Here is a 19,167-nt window from a genome sequence, read left to right as displayed (position 1 = left end):
GGGCGCGCTCGGCACGTGCGGCACTCCCCCCCCCGCCCCGCGGCACGTGACCGGCCCCGAGGCCGCCATCACGAGAAGGGCGCTGCCATCTTGAGAAGGTCGGCGGCGGAAACCCTCCGTGAGACTCTGTCCTGAACCCTCCTCTCTAGGCCCCATCGTGAGACCCCACTGTCAAACCCCCCTCGTGAGATTCCATCCTGAACCCCCACCATGAGATCCCATTGTGAAATTTTGCTGAGACCCCCATCCTAGACTCCATTCTGAGACCTCATGCTGAGAACTCATCCAGAAACCCCATCCTGAGATCCCCATCCTGACACCTCCATCCCAGGACCCCATTGTGACGCCCTGGGACCACTAGCCCCTGTGAACCCAAGGGAAGCTGACAAGGCATGGTTCCACCCAGCTGACGTGGGCTCTGACACTACCGATGAATCTCTCCTAGGAAAGAAAAGTGATGGGGAATGTAATTTTGTATAAATGTAATATCCCTTTTTGGCCTGGAATTGGGTTTTTATTAGGTTTTGAGCCATGCTTATCCTGCCATGATGTCAGTGCTTGTCCATGCTACAAGCTGCTCCCATTGTCAGCAGGATGCTGGGAAAGGGGCCTGAAAGGGAGAGATGGGAATGATGCTGGTGGAGGCTGGGAAAACAATGTGCAGCACAGCATGTTTTGGGAATTTGAGGCTAAGAATGTTTTCAGGCCACAGAGAGGCTCCAAAAGCTGAACCCCTCTGCTCTGGAGCCAGGCTGAGAGAGCTGGGGGGGTTCACCTGAAGAAGAGAAGGGTCCATGGAGCCTCTTCCAGGGCCTAAAGGGGGTCCAGGAGAGCTAGGGAGGAACTGTAGACAGGGGCCTGGAGGGGCAGGACAAGGGGAATGGCTTCCCACTGCCAGATGACAGGGTTAGATGGGATGTTGGGAAGTAATTGTTCCCTGTGATGGTGCTGAGGCCCTGGCACAGATGGCCCAGAGCAGCTGTGGCTGCCCCTGGATCCTTGGAAATGTCCAAGGCCAGGTAGGACAGGGCTTGGAGCAACCTGGGATAGTGGAAAGTATCTCTGCCCTTGGCAGGGGGTGGAACTGGACGAGCTGTAAGGTTTTCCTCATGAAATTATGCACATCTGGGACACCCAGCACTGTATTGCTGGGAATGATTTTTAGCTTCATACAAGTGGAGCTGAGGAGACTCCAAAATTAGAAGTTGAGAAGAAGGATTCTAAAACCAGCTCTCAGCCCTGCTTATCTGTCTGTGAAGAAGAAAGGACCCATCCAAGCTGCTAAATCGAATTTGGATGTCAGAAGGGCATGCACAGCACCCAGACTGCCGCTGGTGAAAACAGGTCCCTTCCCCAGGAACACACAAGCTGACAGGGCTGTGACAGTATCTTGAGCTGGCAGTGGAAGAGATGCCAAGGTAAAGGCAAATACTGACTGCAGAAATAGGACCGCCCACCATGAACATCCTGCCTCAGGCCCACCCAGAGCAGTGACAGAGTTTCACCTGAGAGCCCTTCAGCCACACAGATCCTCAAGCTGCCAGTCCCAAGCCTGGATCAGAGTGCTGAGACCTCCTGTCTGCACTGCTGGGAGAACCGAACAGTCTGTGCCAAGCAATGGGCATCTGCTCCTGGAGGCTGCAGGTAGAACATCCAGCCCAGTTTATGGCATGTGCTGCTACAGTCTTAATCCTTTGGATGTTCTCCTTTTATTTCTCAGAATTAAATTAGCCCTGTCTTGCATTGCCAATACTGCACACTCTTCTAATAATAATTCCATATTCTTTCCCTCTACTGGCTCTGTAACAGGAAGAAGTAATCACAGGCTGTAGTTTTGCTTGCATTTTCCTTAATAAATGTGCATTTTTTTCCTTCAGGTTGTTATTTTTAATCTGGCTCAATTCCCAAATTAGATTCACTGTCTGGCAGCATGAGCAGTTGTACCTGTGCACTTGGGAGGAGCTGGGGAGCACATGGAGCAGCTGCAGGAGTGGGGCTGGGGTCAGCACTGCTGCTGCATGAGGGGCTTGAAATATGTCCTTGTCTTCTGATTTTCACAGGCTTTCACAAAGATGTGTAAGAAATTGTCCCAAGGGACAAAGGAGCCATGAAGGCTGCTTGGAACAAACTGCCAGTCTTGGGAATATACATGATTTCCCAAAATTAGCCATTAGGAGAGGGTGGCTGAATTCACTCTCTGCCACTCAAGTCACCCTTTTCCCCTCTGCCAAAGGCAAAAGAAGAAAGCACAGTTGTAACAGCACAGACAGGGCAGTTCAAAGTGCCAGAAAACTTACACAGTCCCTGGTATCCCCTTGATGAATCCTGAAGAGCCAAACCTGATCCTGTGGTGAGGGCAGCTTGTCCCTCAGCAAAAGGAAAATGGCAAAGACAAGCCGCCAGCTCTCCAGGAGCTGCATCCTGCCCAGCCTGTGCTCTCTCAGGTCCAAGAGAGCTGTCAGGGGCCTGTAGGTACCTTGTGGATACAGTGTGGGCACCAAAAGCCTCGGTCCCTAAATACGTAAGGTCAGGGCAGGATTCTTCCCTGTGTGCTTTTGTGTTGTGACACAAGAACCAGCTTTGCTGAAAACCACTAATACAAGTTGCAAAGTTGTGGCTCTCAGGAGTTCACAGAATAAAAAATAACGGTGTTTATTAGCTTTAACAGGAACAAAAATGGAGAAGCATTTTGGGACACAATCCTTTGACCCTGAAACAGAAAATTCACATTCCAGGGCAAGTGGCATTGTGAAGATGTGCTCTGGATTTAATGTAATCATGTCAAGCAAAAAAGATGGTTAACAGCTGTACAACTAAGGGTAGAGGTTGCAAGTCCTGTGCAGAGACAAGTAACTCTCACCCGAGCACAGTGATGGTTTGGACAGTGCAGCCAGCTGGAAACAGCAGAATGCCCTACAATCAGTATCCCCGTGGCCAGCCTGGGAAGGACACAAGGTTTACTGAGAGCTACAGTCATTAGCTCTGCTGTTATAATGTAATTGAAGACAGCGACTTGGTTTCTGGGATCAGTTTCTCGTAACACTAGGTTTTTACTTCCCCAAAGCTTATTTACTTTTCCAGGATACAATGCTTCTCTGTAAGCTAGATCTCCCCAGGAAAGCCAGTCTCTGAGCAATCACAGATAAAATGCTGGTAGTGAAAAATGCTTCTCCAACAGCAGTGAAAAAAAAAAATTGCAGCCTTTGGAAAAAAACAAAACACAGTGTGAAAGGGTTAACAAAGAACAAGGTCAGCAGGCTCTGTGGAAGCACTGTCTGTGCTGGCAGCTCTAACATCTGGTCCTGAACCTCCCCGAGCCTGCACTGACTGCAGATGGCCCTGTTCCGGTGGTGCTGCTGCCGCAGAGGCCCCACTCCATTGCTCTCCGCAGGGCTGACTCACTGCAGCACTCCCAGCCACACGTGGAACACAAAAGCACCATGGCTGTGCCGGCACAGCCACCCCCTTCCCCTCTTCCAAACACACCACCAAACACACCCTGCCAGCTGGGACTGCCCTCTGAGCTGCCATGCTCCTGGCAGTAAGAGAATTTCAAAAACCCCAAAGACCCCTCATATTCTTAATGCCCTGAATCACTTGAGAAACATGCTGCTGCAATAGTACCAGTGAAGGACTTAAAATGGGAGTTTTCAGCTGGGAGTCATCACAGAGGATTCAGAGCATCACTGTCATGGATGAGGCAGCACTACTGACTGTTAATTTGACTTTGGGTGTATTTGCAGGTACTTGGCACAAAGTGATCCTCCCCCAATCCATGCTTACCGCAGCTCTGTTCTTCTTGCATGGGTGCTATAAATTAATGACAAAGGCTACATGTTCTAAGGCATGAAGCAAAATGCCATTGAAGGGACCTTCTCTGCACTGGTTCTGGAAGTACCTATTAACTGTCTCTGCATGATGTCACCAACCTACAAGGGACCTTAGGGGTGACTGGAATAGGGGGCCTTTCAATTGCTTATTGCCCTTGGAGATGAGAGCACTTAGCTGCTCTCTTAAATGCAAGACTGCCAGTAGGGTCCCCTTACAGAAGGCAGAACCGAATGTTAAGCATATTTGCAGCCTCAGACAGGACCCTCTCCTATCCTTTCACACAATTTGACTTGCCAAATTCAATTTCTCTCACCAGAACTGCAAGCTGGATGCAGCATCCTCTCCAGAGCCTGGGTCTGGGATTCACCCCCCAGCTGCAAGCCGTCACAGTGCACCAGGCAGGGCCCCCTCTGCAGTCACTGTGAGACACAATTAACCTACAGATTCCATAAACATTTACGAGCCCTGGGGAAAGCCTAATTCAGAGGTTTAGTCTATTACTTTTGCTGATGAAAAGAATGACCAAAACCATTTAGATCAGGAATTTTTCCTTCTGCCAGCCACTGCTTCAGCAGGCATGCAGGATTTTCCTTCAGTCAGCTTATGCCTTTGTACAGCCCCACCACTATCTCACATTGCCACGAGGCAAAGCACTGCCCAAGCAAAACCAGCCCAGGCCAGGCCAGCCCACTGAGAGGTGACTGCATAGAGATCAGTGTTCTAGCAAACAGCGAAAAAATAAGCCCATTCCTTTGTTAATAATTATTGCTGACCCTGACAGGACAACTGGCTCATAGCTACAGACTCCTGACTGCCCACAAGGTGCACACAGTGGCACCAGGCCTGGGCTAGGCAATGCCATTGCCAGGTTAGAAGCTCCCAACAGCTTCAGTGAATTCCTTATCTTCTGGCTACTGCTCTTCATGGTACTTGCACCACTTATTGGACAGGTACCTTGGTGAAACACACATATGCATTTTCATTCCCAACCAGGTGAAACATCCCTCCAAACACATCAGTTTGGTTTGATGCCAAATACACTGCTAGCAGCAGGTGTCTGAGTAGCAACGTTTTGGCTTTTACCACCGAAAAGTTGCAACACATTTCCCATATAAGCTTGGCAGTATTCAAAATCCTCAGGCCAGAGGAGGCTGCTCCAGCACTCAGTAGATGCTGCAGAATCTCCCAGCTCAAATGGTCCTGTGATTTAAAAGATAAAAATACAAGTTCTTGACTGAAGCCATGTTGTTGATGAGACTATTGTTGAGGCACTTCAGAGGCAATTACTATTCACAGTACAGCTTCCAAAGCAGCTCATCTTGGGCAGGCTGCTTGTTTCCTGACAACGCAGCTCCTCTCCTGGTCACAGGCTGCAGCCTGCACCCTCTCTCCCTGGCCCTTGGTGCAGGCTGAAGTTCTCTGACCCCTGGTTACAAAGCACCACACCGAGCCAGATGTGATCAGGGTGAGCACAGCCCTGCATCCCTGCTCACCACAAATATGGCCCATGGCAGCAGCTGAGAATCACGCTGCTACAGCCCAGGAGAAAGGGAAAGTTGTGGCAGAGCTGGCAGCATTACTCTGGCATGCTGCCAGTCACTTCAGGAACCTGACTGCTTTGAGAGACTTCACCCTCTTCCCAAAGGAGCAGCAAGAGCTGGAAATCAGAGCCGGGGACACATTACAGCAATGTAGTGAGGAAGTTTTATTTCGAAACATGGTAGAAGTTTGTAACCCAACACTGGGTGCACGACTGATGCCGGAGCATATGCAGTTACTATTGAAACACGGGAGTGTTTCGGACAATTGCTGTAATAAAACACAAAATTCTCATACTCCAATACCAGGACACTACAGCAATCTTTAGAATCAAAATTACATCCAAGGAATTTTCTGCACTTACAATTTACCCCACAGTGTAATCTACCTATATAGAAGATTAATATATATAGCATGGGAAATTGAAAATCCTTGCTCCATACATGTATGAACATGTCAAGTCTTTTATAAATAAACATCCAGTGAAGAGAAAAAATTACATTTCTAGTTCATATTTATACATAAAATACTAACAGCAATGGGTGGAAAATTGCACATGGGCCACCCCAAGCCATGCAGCAGGCCTGGAGCAACCCATCCAAGTTAATATTGAAGTACACACAGGACGGACGAGTCACTAACATATATTGCGCATTTACAAGAGATCAACTACCAAATTGGGACAACTGTACACATTGGAGAAACCATTTTCATTCTGGAGCTTTTTTTTTGTTAAACGTAGATTTGTTACATCTCTTTACATCATACTGCAACATTTACTTCGTTGAGAGGATAAGGGCAACAATGAGGCCATAGAGACCCAAGACTTCAGCGAAGATCAAAATGAGGATCATCCCCACAAATAACCTGGGCTGCTGTGCTGTGCCCCGGACACCTGCATCACCCACGATGCCAATAGCAAAGCCAGCAGCCAGGCCGCTGAGACCCACGCTCAAGCCAGCGCCCAGCTGAAGGAAGCTCCTGTGGGACAGAGATAGAAGAATTTTCAGTGGCAAGGAACAGGACACCCAGCCTTAAGCCCCTAACTCTTTCACCAAGCCCAATGTGTCTCAAAGCAAATGCTTACTGACATTCCCAACTCTTGATACTTAAAGATAGGCAGCAGTGAAGGATCTTGTGATGTTCATGTGTGGCTCACACACCAAACTGAGTTACTGGGTTCATCTGGCCACCAGCAGGCTCAGTGTGCTGTCAGAACAGCACTTACTAGCAGTTGCAGTAATGCCTGTCCCATGGTGCTGTGCAGTCTGTTAGTAGCTGCTCATCTCCAACTGTAAGCAATCTTATTACAGCTACAGCACATTCAGGTGTCTTGCACTGGAGGAACTGGGCAGGAATGGTCTGGTTTTCCAAGAAGGAGAGCAGTCCTGTGGAGCAGTCCCTATCAGTGTCTGCTCACCTGGTAATTGCAAAGGGCCATTTGTATCTGCTGTTTTAGACCATGTCTTATTAGGCCAAGCACACTGCTCACAGGTACAACGTGTACAGCAACACAGATACCTGTCACACTTCAGCAGCATTATTGAATTCCAAGAGGGCACGATCACCAGTTCCAGGTGTTCTCAGAAGCCAAGAGCAGACTAAGTTTCAGACTGTAGCTGCTAGAGGCCCAATGTATAGCTCAAGGATTGACTTACCAGCACATAAAGCAAAAGCAATATTAATAATTTACTTGCATCTCCCAGGCAACAGCAGATCTATTTAGACAGTTTTGGAAACACCTGTGCATCCAGGTCTCAAGTCTGGCATCATGACACAAGCTTTGCCTCCTATCCTAGTGCTGCCATGGCTTCTTTCAAGCCACAGCACCACCACATGAGCAGTAGGCTGCCCAACTGATCTGTAACCACCAGTACAGCCAACTCCACTGGGGCTGAGGCATCTGGCAGGACAGCTGGAATCCAGCCCGTGCTCCTAAGCCTAGCCAAGCAGAATTTAGCACTGCCAGCCCTTCCGGGGGCCTTGAGCCAAAACCACCCACACACAGCATCAAGCAAGTGACAGGACAGTCTGAAACAGAACCACCAGGTGCAGCAACTTACTTGAATAGCGTGATTTCAGGTGAGAGGGCATTGGCAATGAGCACTGCCACTACAAGGCCGTAGATTGCTATAATACCCGCCATGACCACAGGGATGATGGACTTCATGATCAGCTCAGGCCTCATGACAGACATGGCTGCAATGCCTGTGCCACTCTTTGCTGTTCCATATGCAGCTCCCAAGGCTGGAAGAGAAAAAAAATGCATTAAACACATCCCCAAATACCATTTCTTTCACTAGGCTGCAATTAGAACAGCTAAGTCAGCACAAGGAAGGATTGTGCAAAACTAACATGGTCACATGACAGCCAGGAATACTCCCCTAAGGGATGAGGAAGTGACCTACCCAGAGTCCTATTCTCCAAAGATGAATAAGAGGTGTTGTCAAACACTACTGACAGCAGAACATCTTTCCAGGCCAGCTTCACAGCAGGGCATACCCCTAGCAGCCATCCATGCCCCTGCTTAGGGGCCAAAACCCATCCCAAGGGGAACTCAAGTGTTTGTGCCCTCCCAGAGTCCACACTGCAAGGCCCAACAAATCACATCTGTCTATCCCAGCAGAACACAGCTGAGAGCTGGGCTGCCGGAATTGAGTTCAGATGCACAGATCTCCTTCAATAGGGCCTGTTCTCCCACAAAACCCATTTGCCTACGCTTTGGCCCTGGAGTTAAATGTGCCACCGCAGCTTCATCAGGCACACTGAGATAGAAAACCAACTCAAATATTATTGCTCCACGCCATTCACTGGAGAGAAGTTCTGGCACATGGAGAGTGTGACCTCACTATGAAGGATTCCGGTCCAAACACTTGTCAATGCAACCACTGGAACCACAAAGAAGAGTTAGGCTTGTAGGTTATAGAGGACCACAACAACCTTACACCTAAGGTTTACTCATCATCTCTGTCAACACTTGAGCATGCAGAGACCTGCACAGAATGGTGAGCTTATCACCTGTACCTGGGACCTGCTGGAAGACTCTAAAGCACTACTCCTAAGTAACTTCTGCATTGAAAACTTTGTATTAGTCTCAGAGAAGCTTCCTCAAGCAACTCATTCTTTGATTCTACAGTACTTGAAAAGACACCTTTCCTTTCAGCCTTACTGGGAGGTACTCTGGGAACTCCACTTCCTATTGTATTCACCATCATCCAGAGATGACATGCATGTCAACTGCCAGCCAGGAATAAGTCCCTGAAGCAGCAGAGACAAGCATATGGAAGGGCAGGCAGTCTCATTTTCTGACACCACCAAGATTGTCCTCAGAGGTCAGTCCTATTTGTCAAGAAAATGTTCTTGCAGCTGTTCTAAAACACTGCTGGAATGTACTTAAACCATGGGCATTTAAAGTCTTTGTACTGTTCTGAGACCTAATAGTTAAATTTGCTCCACCCACAGAAAACTTAAGGTTTCTCCAAGGGAAACCTGCTTATTCCACAAAGATCTGTCACTGTCTTACACCAGTATTAAAGCATGAGATTGTGCACCTTTGTCCTGAAGAGTTGCTGGGAGGTATTTGGAGAAATTTGGATACATGCTTTCCTGCTTCTCACTCAGCACTCCCACGAAGCCCATATTTGGAGTAGTCATCTTCCTGGCTTGGCACTAGAACTCCATACCATACCTACAAGCAGCCCCCTGCACTAACACAAGGTTCATTCTCAGGAGGAAGTTCAGTTTTAGTTACAAAAAACTGAAGGGAAACTCTCATTGACTACCAATTTGTTCTGTGCTAGCAAAGTTATTGAACCTTGACTGGCACCAAGTGATGTAAAGGGCTATTTTGTGCTATTCAGAACTAGAACCCAACTTAGGAAGCTTGAGCCAGGAGGTTCTATCTGCAAATATAAGATGAACTTGGAAATTAGCACAGGGACTTAGTAATTTCAGTGATGGCTCTGTTTAGGGTCTAGTCCTTAGGAAGTCTAGAAAGAAACCACTGACTTAAATTAGGAAACATTTTTGTTGGATGAAGCACCTTCTAAGGACTGGAACTAATCCTGAATCCTGGTTCCACTGTCCACTGTCACTGTATACCCTGGGTATAGAATTTAGCAGAAACCACTTTTCCTGTCTGCAATCTTTTACAAAAATCTCTCAAAAAAATGCAGATGCTTATGAGGGAAGTTCACTATTTAAAGTTATAATCAGTCATCACTTCCTCCAAATATGAAGCTACTTGAGGGTGTTGCAATTAATGCAGTGATGCATTAGAGAAGGCTATTTTGTAACCCCACTTACAGGAAAGTCAGCTTGTTCAAGCTTTTGTGGAGGGGCACTGCAGCACGAGTTTGTCAGTTCCCAGTTAAAATCCCAGAAGAGGTCAGATCTTATGCCTTGAACTTGTTTTAGACACAGTTTGAAAGAAAGCCTATGTTCAGCAGTCTTCACATGACAGTCTTAGATGTCACTGAAACTCTACTGAACTCCCACTGGTGGCCACACAGAGCTTCAGAGCTCAGCACATCTGCTCCCAAGGAAGCCTTTCCCACCACCCCATCAAGAGACCTCTCCATCACCTTACAAGGCAGTTTTACTAGCCTGCAAATTTACTAGCAGCTTCACAAGCCTGGCAAGTTGTTCTTGCATCTTTGACATTATCACAGTATTACAGGCAAGGTGGCAAAGACAATACCTGCTTCCCACCATGACCCAGCCTCTCAGTTTTGGGCTATGGACACCCTGGACAGTGTTCCTGCCACTTCACCTCTATCTCACAGCAGGTCTAAACAACTGAAGCACATATACTTCATATGCTACATTTAAATATCCCATATTGATTGGAAGAACATGATTTCCAAAATCTTGGTAATCAGGGTTTGAGGAGATCTCTGTGGCAAACAGTAAGCCAGTATTACTGTGGCCCAATAAGCCTGTTTCAAAGGTTAACCCCCTTGTGAAACACTTGATTTACTTCTTGAACTCACAGCCCAGAGTTGATTTATGTACTGCTCTGGGGGCAAAATGCCCTCCCCTCAGGGCTGAGGATATGCTGCCTGGCACCTCATCATATCTGTCCCTTTAAAAGTGATAGCAGAGGGAGTGAGGCTGTGCAGCTCCAGAATCAAGTGTAAACTAGACAGTCACTTGCCAGATAGGCTGCAGGGTCAAAGATTGAAGACTAGTTGTAGCCTTGCCACTGCCACAGCTTTCCATACAGATCTGCCAGCATCCTGTTCTTCAGATCAAGGGCACTCCCAGCATCAGAACCAACCTTTTCCAGCTCCAGCCTGACTGTGTGTAGTCAGCTCACAAACCAAGAAGAGTAACCTCGCAGTTAAATCAGATGCAAGTCACTCCCTTGATAGAGAAAGAGGCTGTGAGGAGCCTTTCAAGTCAGGGGATCCAGTAATACAGATCCAGTTTCACCAGTGGATACATTCAGACAGGCTCAGCCCAGGAACAGGCTCAGAACCAGCCACATACACTCCAGCAGCATTTAGTCCATTCAAAAATAGCGATTCCTCCCATGTCCCACCATGGTAAAGCAGATTTCCACACTGCATGCGAGGGATTTCCAGAGCATAACACACAGAACTTGCCTGCATGAGAAGCGAGCTAGTTATAAAAGTCAGATTTCCAAGGGTATCACTGGTAACCATCACATGAAGGACCATGTGGGATGAGCACTTACATCTGGAGCCTTTTAAAACTGATCATTATCAAATGGGCTGCCCTCTGCAGTAGGCAGGCTTCCCTGGTAGCAGACAGGCATCAACTTAGCAACACCTATTCATCCCTGAGCAGGCTGTTCTTAAAAGGCTGGAGAAATGTTAGAGGTGACATCCAGGTCAAATACAGTCCTTGCTTTGCCATACCAGAAACCTGGACACTTCCAAAGAAGGCTGCTTCCCGCAGGTTGGCCCTGCCCCCTCCCACCCCACCACATTCAACAGCTCCACCTCAGGTTACAGTAATGGATACTTCTGGAAAAACCCTGCTGTTCTGCCCAGGTGCATCTGCACAGAACAGAGAAGCTTCGTTAAGGGAACTGTACTGGAGCCTATGCAAATTGCCATCACACTGGCTGAAGCCCGTTTCCACAATGAAAACCCAAGGAGTAAACTGCGAGGCTGCCCTACAGGAAGCTGTAAGCACTGAACCCTTTAGTGAGTCACCTGTTTCAGGATTAGGGATAAGTTTTTGTTCTTCCATAATGTAATGAAAGGGTGTGGGTATTTCCACCAGGCCTGGCACTGTCAGCCTACAACATTATCAAAAATTCTCCAAGACTGGCAGGCCTTTTAGTCTTGTGTCAGCATATCTGAGAACTTGCACTCGAGACTGTCTGATCCAGCACACAGAGCTCTTTGATTTTTTTAAGTATAGTAAAGCACTTTTACCATGGAGCACAGGCTGTCCTACAAGCAGCAAAGTCCATCCAGCCACTTGTTATGTATCTTTATCATTGTAGAGGCTCCCTCCCAACACCTTAAAGATGACCCATTTCACAGACCAGGCGACCAGTATATTCCAGGTACTGTCAGGCAGAGCAGTGTGTTACACCACTTAGTAAGACCCATTCCCAACCAGCAGGTCTCAGGGGAGCTCAGAGCACTCAGCAGCTCTGCTGTCCTATTGCTGTGGCATGGGACAGCCCATGTTCCCCACCTGCACCCAGCAGACAGTCCTGTGGCCACAACAGCCTGACCCAAAGCCTCGTGCTCACAAGGTTCACAGTCTGAGTGAAGTGAGTGGAGCCAGTTATGCCTCACTGGAGAAGCACACACTGCTGCAAACCATTGCTTCAAGTACCACCCAACAGCTTCGTCAGGGTAGGATGTTGTTCACTTTGCAACATCTGTATGCAACCAGTAAGGCTCTGGAGATACAAGAGGCCAGTTCTAGGAAGGAAAAAAGCCGACCAAGAGGTCCTGAGGCAGCTGTCATTCATGTCCACTGCTGCGCCCAGTATTCCCACCACAGGGATAGCACCTGCAGGCTGTGTAGTGACTCCAGGGTGACACAGGGATCCATCAGGAAGCCACAGTACAAACCGCAGCATAACTGCTCAAGCCGTGTTCTGCAGAGCCAATGGTTTATACTGATGATCCATCTCATTTTCAGATGTTCTCAAGACTGGCATTTACTGAGAGGAAATGATGCTCTTGCTGAGATGCCTTCCCTCATTCTCAAGCTGTAGAAATTTCACCTACCTCACTTCTGTTACAGCTACTTAGGTCTTAGCCATCCACTGCTTTACCTGCTGTAAAGGACAAAAGCTTAGGCTAATCTCTACTGCAGACAGTCTGGTAGCTCACACACCAGCCCACATCACAAGCACCCTCATTTGGAGCAGTAAATTACTGTGAGCTGCACTCCACCATTTCATTTTTACCTGCAAGCAGCTCTCCTGTTCCACCTCCCCACCTCTCAAACCGTATTTTGGGAAGCACAGGTGCAATGTGCCTTTGAAGATACAAGCTGTTTATAGTCATGATGCCTTCCAGAATCAGATTGTGCAGGGCTCTCAGCTGCATCAAACTACATGTTCTGAGCCACCTATTTCACCATGGAGGTCCCTTAAAAGCCAACCAATTGCTATGATATCTAAAGCCCTAATTTAAAACAAAAGTACTATTTCACTGCAGCAAAAATTAGAAGACACAGGACTAATTTAACACTAGGGGCTAAAGTTCTCTTTACGAGGAATCTTCCAGCTGCTTGGCAGTGCAGCAGGTATTGAAGGTACTGAATGCCCAGCTGGAGTGCAGGCCTAAGGACAACTCTCACCATGGGGGGCACAGTGGGCACACTTGTGACAGCTTCCACAGAACACCAGCACACACAGAACCAGACAGCTCCGCCCAACACCACATTTGTCCATTCTGGTGTGCTCAAATCACATGAAAAAGCTACAATAATTTAGTCACTCACAGCACCTGACCCATCACATTTCACATATGGGAAATAAGGAACTGCAGCAATGAGAACAAGTTGTAATCTGCAAATAACCAGACAGGCTCAAAGATGGCCAAGGTCACAGCAGCCTGCTCTTGTCTCTCGCTGACCAGAACAAGTTCTGCTATCTATTTACCATCAGCAAGTAATGCTCACATAGCACACAGGACTGCTCCATGTCAATTGTTTTCACATCAAACTAGGCTGGACAGTGCAGAACCTGAACATGTTTACTAGAAACATGTCTTGGAACTACAAGCTCCACAAGAATGTGATCTTTAGATATAGCATGAGTCAGACATGATTCACTGCGCTAATTAACACTGATCCAGGACAATTTTAGAGTTTTACACTGCTTGTCCAGATTTAGCTCCTTACTTCAAAATCAGGGTTTTTTTTTTTAACAACTACCATCAGAACATCTGTGATGCAACAGATCTGTTACAAAAGCTACACAGCACTGCAAGTTTTAGTTTATCCTATGTTGAATCTTCTGCCATATTGCCTTAAAAATACAAACTGCTTCACTGAACAGCTACATCTAAGAAAAAATTTCCCATCAGCAGTATCTATAACCTGTTGTCCAGCACCTGAAAACATCACTAGCCCTGGCAAGAGTACCTCCATGGCTCAGACCTGCTGGTATTGCGACATCACTGAAGTCAGGACAGATCTCTCAGCTCATTGAATCCAGGACTACTTGACAGATTCTGCATCAAGGACTTCTCAACAAACTGGCTGCAACACGACAGATACCAAACCTTCAACACAGCTTAGGCACTGACTTTGCATTCCTCTACTCAAACCTTCCCCTTGCAGTCCCACAGCACCATGCTGCCATGCTACAGCTTCTAAGAAAGGCTTCTCTGCTGTTTCAGACATGCCAGCACCACTCCAAATACCTGTTAAAGCGCTGACTCAAGCCTGCATCCCTCACTGATGTTTCAGCTGAAGCACACTCACACGTGGTGTCTGAAGCCACACAGCCATGTTCTTTTGCTTCCAAAATCCATTCTGCAAGAGGAAACCAGCAACTCCTTCCTTGGAAGGAAAGCTCACTATTTAGGACCATTTTGCAAAATGCAGTGAACTGTTGACTATTTTTTCAACAAGTAACTAGGGCTTGGTTTTTTCCTCCATTGTCTTCAGTAGCCAAGAGGAAGGTAGGTCAGCAGTCCCAACTCGGGCTCCTACAGCATTTCAACCATTGAGTTTTCAGGAAAATTTTTACATGTCAAACATGACTACAATGTCAGAAATCCAAGGTGGCAGGCCACTGACTGCCCTCAGCATGGACATCTGCATCCCACCACCAGGTACCTAACCAAGCTTTTGTTTTATCAAAAATTCAGGTCACAAATATGGCTGGTGTGGAACCAGTCCATGGTGCCCACATCAGCATGGCTAGACAGCTGCCTCCTGAACACTAGTTTTAATTCACTGTCCACTTGGCTCTTTGCAGGATTTCATCTCCCACACTCATCAATCAAGACCAGCTTCCCAAAATCCATCCTGCAGACCCAGCCACCATTCCAGAGGCCATATTAACAAAATGAGATCCCAAACACCTCAACAGCACTTACACAGCTTGAGCTACAACCAATTCCATACTAGAAGGGAGCCAAAGACCAGTAAGCATGTTCACTCACATCTGTGGAGACATGAGCTAAGCCTTCAGAAGGGAAAGATAGATTGGTTCCTAATTGTTGTATTCCAAATTACTGTGACACTTGCATTTAAGGGTAAAAACAGCTGAAGCCTTCCCCATGTTAGATCCCAAAGGCAACAGCAGCTCTGCACCCACCAGAGACCAGGAAATACTGTGCAGGAATAGCAGTCACCTTCTGTAGGAGGCTTAACAAGGCTCCGAGAGACAATACTTTAAAGGATGGTCTTTCTGGTATAAACCAGCATTTATGGTCCCTACATCTGTGCTTCTTCAGTGGGGAGAGCAGTGCCGCAGGATGACCCAATTTATACCGCACTGAGTTCGCTGCCTGGAGACGCAGAGGGAGGGCCATGAAGCAGGGCTTCCCCCGTGCCCCAGCATCCCCGTCCCACGGGGTAGCTCAGGAGCCCGTCCATTGCCTGCAGCGGCATTAATGTCTGTGCCAGGGCAGGCAGAGACGCAGGGACTCCGCGGGGAGCAGCGTCGGGGGCACGACACGCCAGGAGCCCCGCGGGGAGCGCGGCCCGGGGGGACAGCCCGGAGGAACGGGCGGGGAGCGCGGCCCGGGGGGACGGCCCGGAGGAACGGGCGGGGAGCGCGGCCCGGGGGGACGGCCCGGAGGAACGGGCGGGGAGCGCGGCCCGGGGGGACGGCCCGGAGGAACGGGCGGGGAGCGCGGCCCGGGGGGACGGCCCGGAGGAACGGGCGGGGAGCGCGGCCCGGGGGGACGGCCCGGAGGAACGGGCGGGGAGCGCGGCCCGGGGGGACGGCCCGGAGGAACGGGCGGGGAGCGCGGCCCGGGGGGACGGCCCGGGGGGACGGGCGGGGAGCGCGGCTCGGGCGGCGCCGCTGCAGTCACGTGGCCCCAGGGGCTCCGCGGACGGTGACGTCACCGGCACGGACCCTCCGCTGCCCCGAGAGCCCGGATGGAACGGGGGGGGGGGGGGGGTGTAGGGCGGGGGTGCCCCCAGGCCCGAAGAATTCCAAATTCCAGCCCCCGCCGCCGATGGCGCCCCGCCGAGGCAGGGGAGTGACGGGGAAAAGGAGGCCGCTTCCCCCACACCGTGCTCCCCCTCCCCCTCCTCCCCACCCTCTTCCCGGTCCCTCCCATTGCCGGTCGGTGCTCACCGCTGAAGACCATGGCGGCCGAAGCGCCCATCACGGCGAAGAAGGAGGCGTACTCGGGGCTGGCGCCGGAGGACATGGCTGCGAGAGCCGGGCCGAGCCGAGGCGCCGCTAGAGTGGGAGCGCGAAAGGGCGGGGGAAAGGCGGAAAGCTCCGCCGCGGTGCCGGTCCTCGGCGAGCAATGCTCGGCCACAAAATGGCGGAGGCGCGGCGGGAGCGGGCGGGGCGGGGGAGCCGGGGCGCAGGCGGGTGGCGGCGGGCCCGGGCGCTGAAGCTCCGTCCCGGCGGGAGTGGCGGCAGCGAGCGCTCTGCGCCCTAAATACGGCCTCCGCAGGACAAAATGGCGGCGAGCCGCCCGTCACGTGATCGCACCCACCGCCCCCGCCCACCGGCGCACACCACGCGCGCGGCAGGGGGGACGCCCGCTCTGCGCTCCTCGCTCCTTCTCCGCGCGCCCCGGTCCCGTTCCCGCGGCACGGCCGCCGGCGAGGCCCGCGGCATCCGGGCTGCCCCGCGGGCTCCCATACCGCAGCGGCGGCGCTTGGCTGCGCCGGCAGTGCGGCTCGGATGCCCTCCCCTCGCTCCCCCCTCCGTGCCGCCTGGTTGAGCCCGTCCTGCCCGGCGGCCGCGGTCCGCTGAGCGTGATTCAGCTTCATTAGCATAAGGGGCGTGCCCCGCCCCGGCCCCGCCCGCGCGGCGGCGGCCCTGCCTGGAGCTGGTGGCGTTCGTGTCGTGTCCGTGCGTCCGGGCCCTGTCCCTGTGTCCTGTCCCCGTGTCGTGTCGTGTCCCTGACGTGCCGCCGGGGCCGTGTCCCCGTTACGTGACCCCAGGACTTGGCTTCCACCCTGTATCCCCCGTGTCCTTGTGCCGTGTTCCAGTGCCGCGTCCCCCATGATACATTCCATTGCCATGTGCCGTGTTCCAAGTGCCATATCTTGCGTCCCATGTGCCATGACCCTGGTACCGTGTTCTGTGCAGCACATCCCGTGTGCCATGTGCCACCGGCCCAGTGCCTTGCCTGCATGCTGTGCCCCCTTTCCTGTCAGGACCCGTCACCTGAGCTGCGGTGACCTGTTGTGAACTTCCCACGAGGCATCAGCTGTGCACATGGGTCTTGCTGGCTTGGGGTCCCCTCTACGGCCTTCCAGCCCCTGCACTCCACATCCACCGAAGGTCCAGTACCAGTAGCATCTGTTGGAGTTCTACTCCCATCCCACCCATCGATCCTGCTCCCTTGGATGTGACAAGCAGCCTCTGGCCCATCCTTTTCCCTGGGCCGGACGCGAGTGGGTGTGCTGGGTCTGAACTGTGGTATCATCCCTCCATAGGCTCTGCCACCTGCTCTCTTCTGCAAGCACTCCCCTGAGCCAACCCCATCCCAAAACATCCCAGGGGGATGCTTCTGCCATCCTGGAAGGGTAATTCATGCCATTCTGTTACCTAGAATTTCAGGGGTCATTAACAGTTTCCACTGCCACAAATCTGGCTGAGCTTTCCGTGTCCTGAAACTCCTTAATTACTTAAGGGCCACCGGCTTTTTTCCCCCGTGTTGCCACTTTCCTGGCCACCTCAGCCTTGCTGGAACCCACAGGGAAGCAGAGGACAGGATTTACTTTGGCAAATTCCTTGCTGCTGCTTGAGCACAAAGAGGGCCCTGGCACGTCAGTGGGCAGAGGTGGCTGGCATGTGCCGGGGACTGGCAGCAGGGCATGCTGGTTCTGAGAGGGAGACTGTCACCAGGTCTTCATGGGGTCATCCAGGGCATGGCCCATGGCAGAGGTTGGCTGGAGGCACAGAGAGGAGCAGTGGGCTGGGGATCAGAGCCACAGAGGTAGACCCTGTCCTAAGCCCTGGCAGAGGTGGGTGCAGGGGCTGTGCGTCCCATGTGTGGAGCACACTGCCACTGTCACCACCACCACTGCCACCAGCACTGTCACCGACAGCACCACCACTGCCACCACTGCCACCAGCATCCCCACCGCCCCATCATAACTGCCACTAGCAGTGATGTCTGTGCCAGGGCAGGCAGAGCCGCAGGGACTCCGCGGGGAGCCAGCACCGGGGGCACGACACCCCAGCAGCCCCGCGGGGACAGCCCGGCCCGGGGGGCCTGGAGGAACGGGCTGGGAGGGCGTCATCATCACTGCCACCAGCAGCGCCACTCCCCGCATTGCTGCTTTTCCACCCTGGGACACGTTCTTTTTCAGTGGGGTCATCGTTGTCATCGCTCTGAGGTGGTGGCTATCACTCCTAGCAGTGTTTCCAGCGGGTCAAATTAACCTCTCACTATCACAGTGTTATGAACGCAACAGCCTTGCTGGGACAATTCGGCTTGGGCTAAGTACTGACATTGAAACGTTAATTAGCTAATTGCTCCTGGGAATCACCTACAACCCCACCCACACTAGGACCAGGATGCAAAATAATCCAGTGGAATCATGGGAGGGGTTTTTGGGGATGAAAACACCCCTAAAATGGAAAAGATGGGCACAGTGGAGGGGGCTGGATGGGTGTGCACGTTGGGGAAAAGGGAACCACATCTCTAATCTGTGTTTGACCTGTCACCATACCCTGCAGAGTACCAGACTGGACTGGGCTGTGGGAAGCAGGAGTGAAGGACACACACTTCACGGGGTTATCAAGCGGGAAGGAGAGAGACAGCTGCTGCTGGGCATCGGCAGCAGGCTCTGCACATCCCCTCACCCTTCCCTACCAGTGTGCCAGGGGGAAAGGAGAGAGGACAGTCTGCTGGGACTTCAGATACGGACTGCACACCTCTTCACCTCCAGCTACCAGTGTGCCACAGAGACTCCAGGGACAGACTCTGCAGCCTTCTCCCCCTTCGGCTAGCGGAAAAGCTACAACAGCGGGGGCGAGCTCATTGTCCAGCCCCCTGCCGAGCTGACTTTTTAATAAAGAGCTGAACATTAATAAAGGCATAGACCCTGTGCATTTCAATTGGGCGATCCCTGCACCTAGGGTCCAGAGCAATTGGTCACTGAGCAAATTTCTACCCCTCAGGCCACTGGCAGCATCAG

At 51.1% G+C, this 19,167-nt stretch overlaps 1 protein-coding gene and 1 long non-coding RNA gene across 2 annotated transcripts; one reads left to right on the top strand and one right to left on the bottom strand.

The window, feature by feature from the left end:
- Positions 1-5,521: 5,521 nt before the first annotated feature.
- Positions 5,522-16,503, bottom strand: ATP6V0C (ATPase H+ transporting V0 subunit c). Its single transcript, NM_001198724.2, is given in 3 exon segments — positions 5,522-6,351; positions 7,434-7,617; positions 16,133-16,503. Coding segments are annotated over 3 exon segments (465 nt in total). The 5' UTR covers positions 16,209-16,503; the 3' UTR covers positions 5,522-6,146.
- Positions 16,504-16,870: 367 nt separating this feature from the next.
- LOC116808958 (uncharacterized) lies at positions 16,871-19,064 on the top strand. The gene is made up of 3 exons (XR_012058318.1): positions 16,871-17,302; positions 17,458-17,547; positions 18,707-19,064. It is a non-coding gene; the product is annotated as an uncharacterized lncRNA (long non-coding RNA).
- The last annotated feature ends 103 nt before the right edge of the window (positions 19,065-19,167 follow it).

This window comes from Taeniopygia guttata, chromosome 14 (genome assembly GCF_048771995.1).
Source record: "Taeniopygia guttata chromosome 14, bTaeGut7.mat, whole genome shotgun sequence".
NCBI classification, from domain to species: domain Eukaryota; kingdom Metazoa; phylum Chordata; class Aves; order Passeriformes; family Estrildidae; genus Taeniopygia; species Taeniopygia guttata.
The sequence above is the reverse complement of the archived record's forward strand: the minus strand, read 5'-3'. Positions and strand labels throughout refer to the sequence as shown.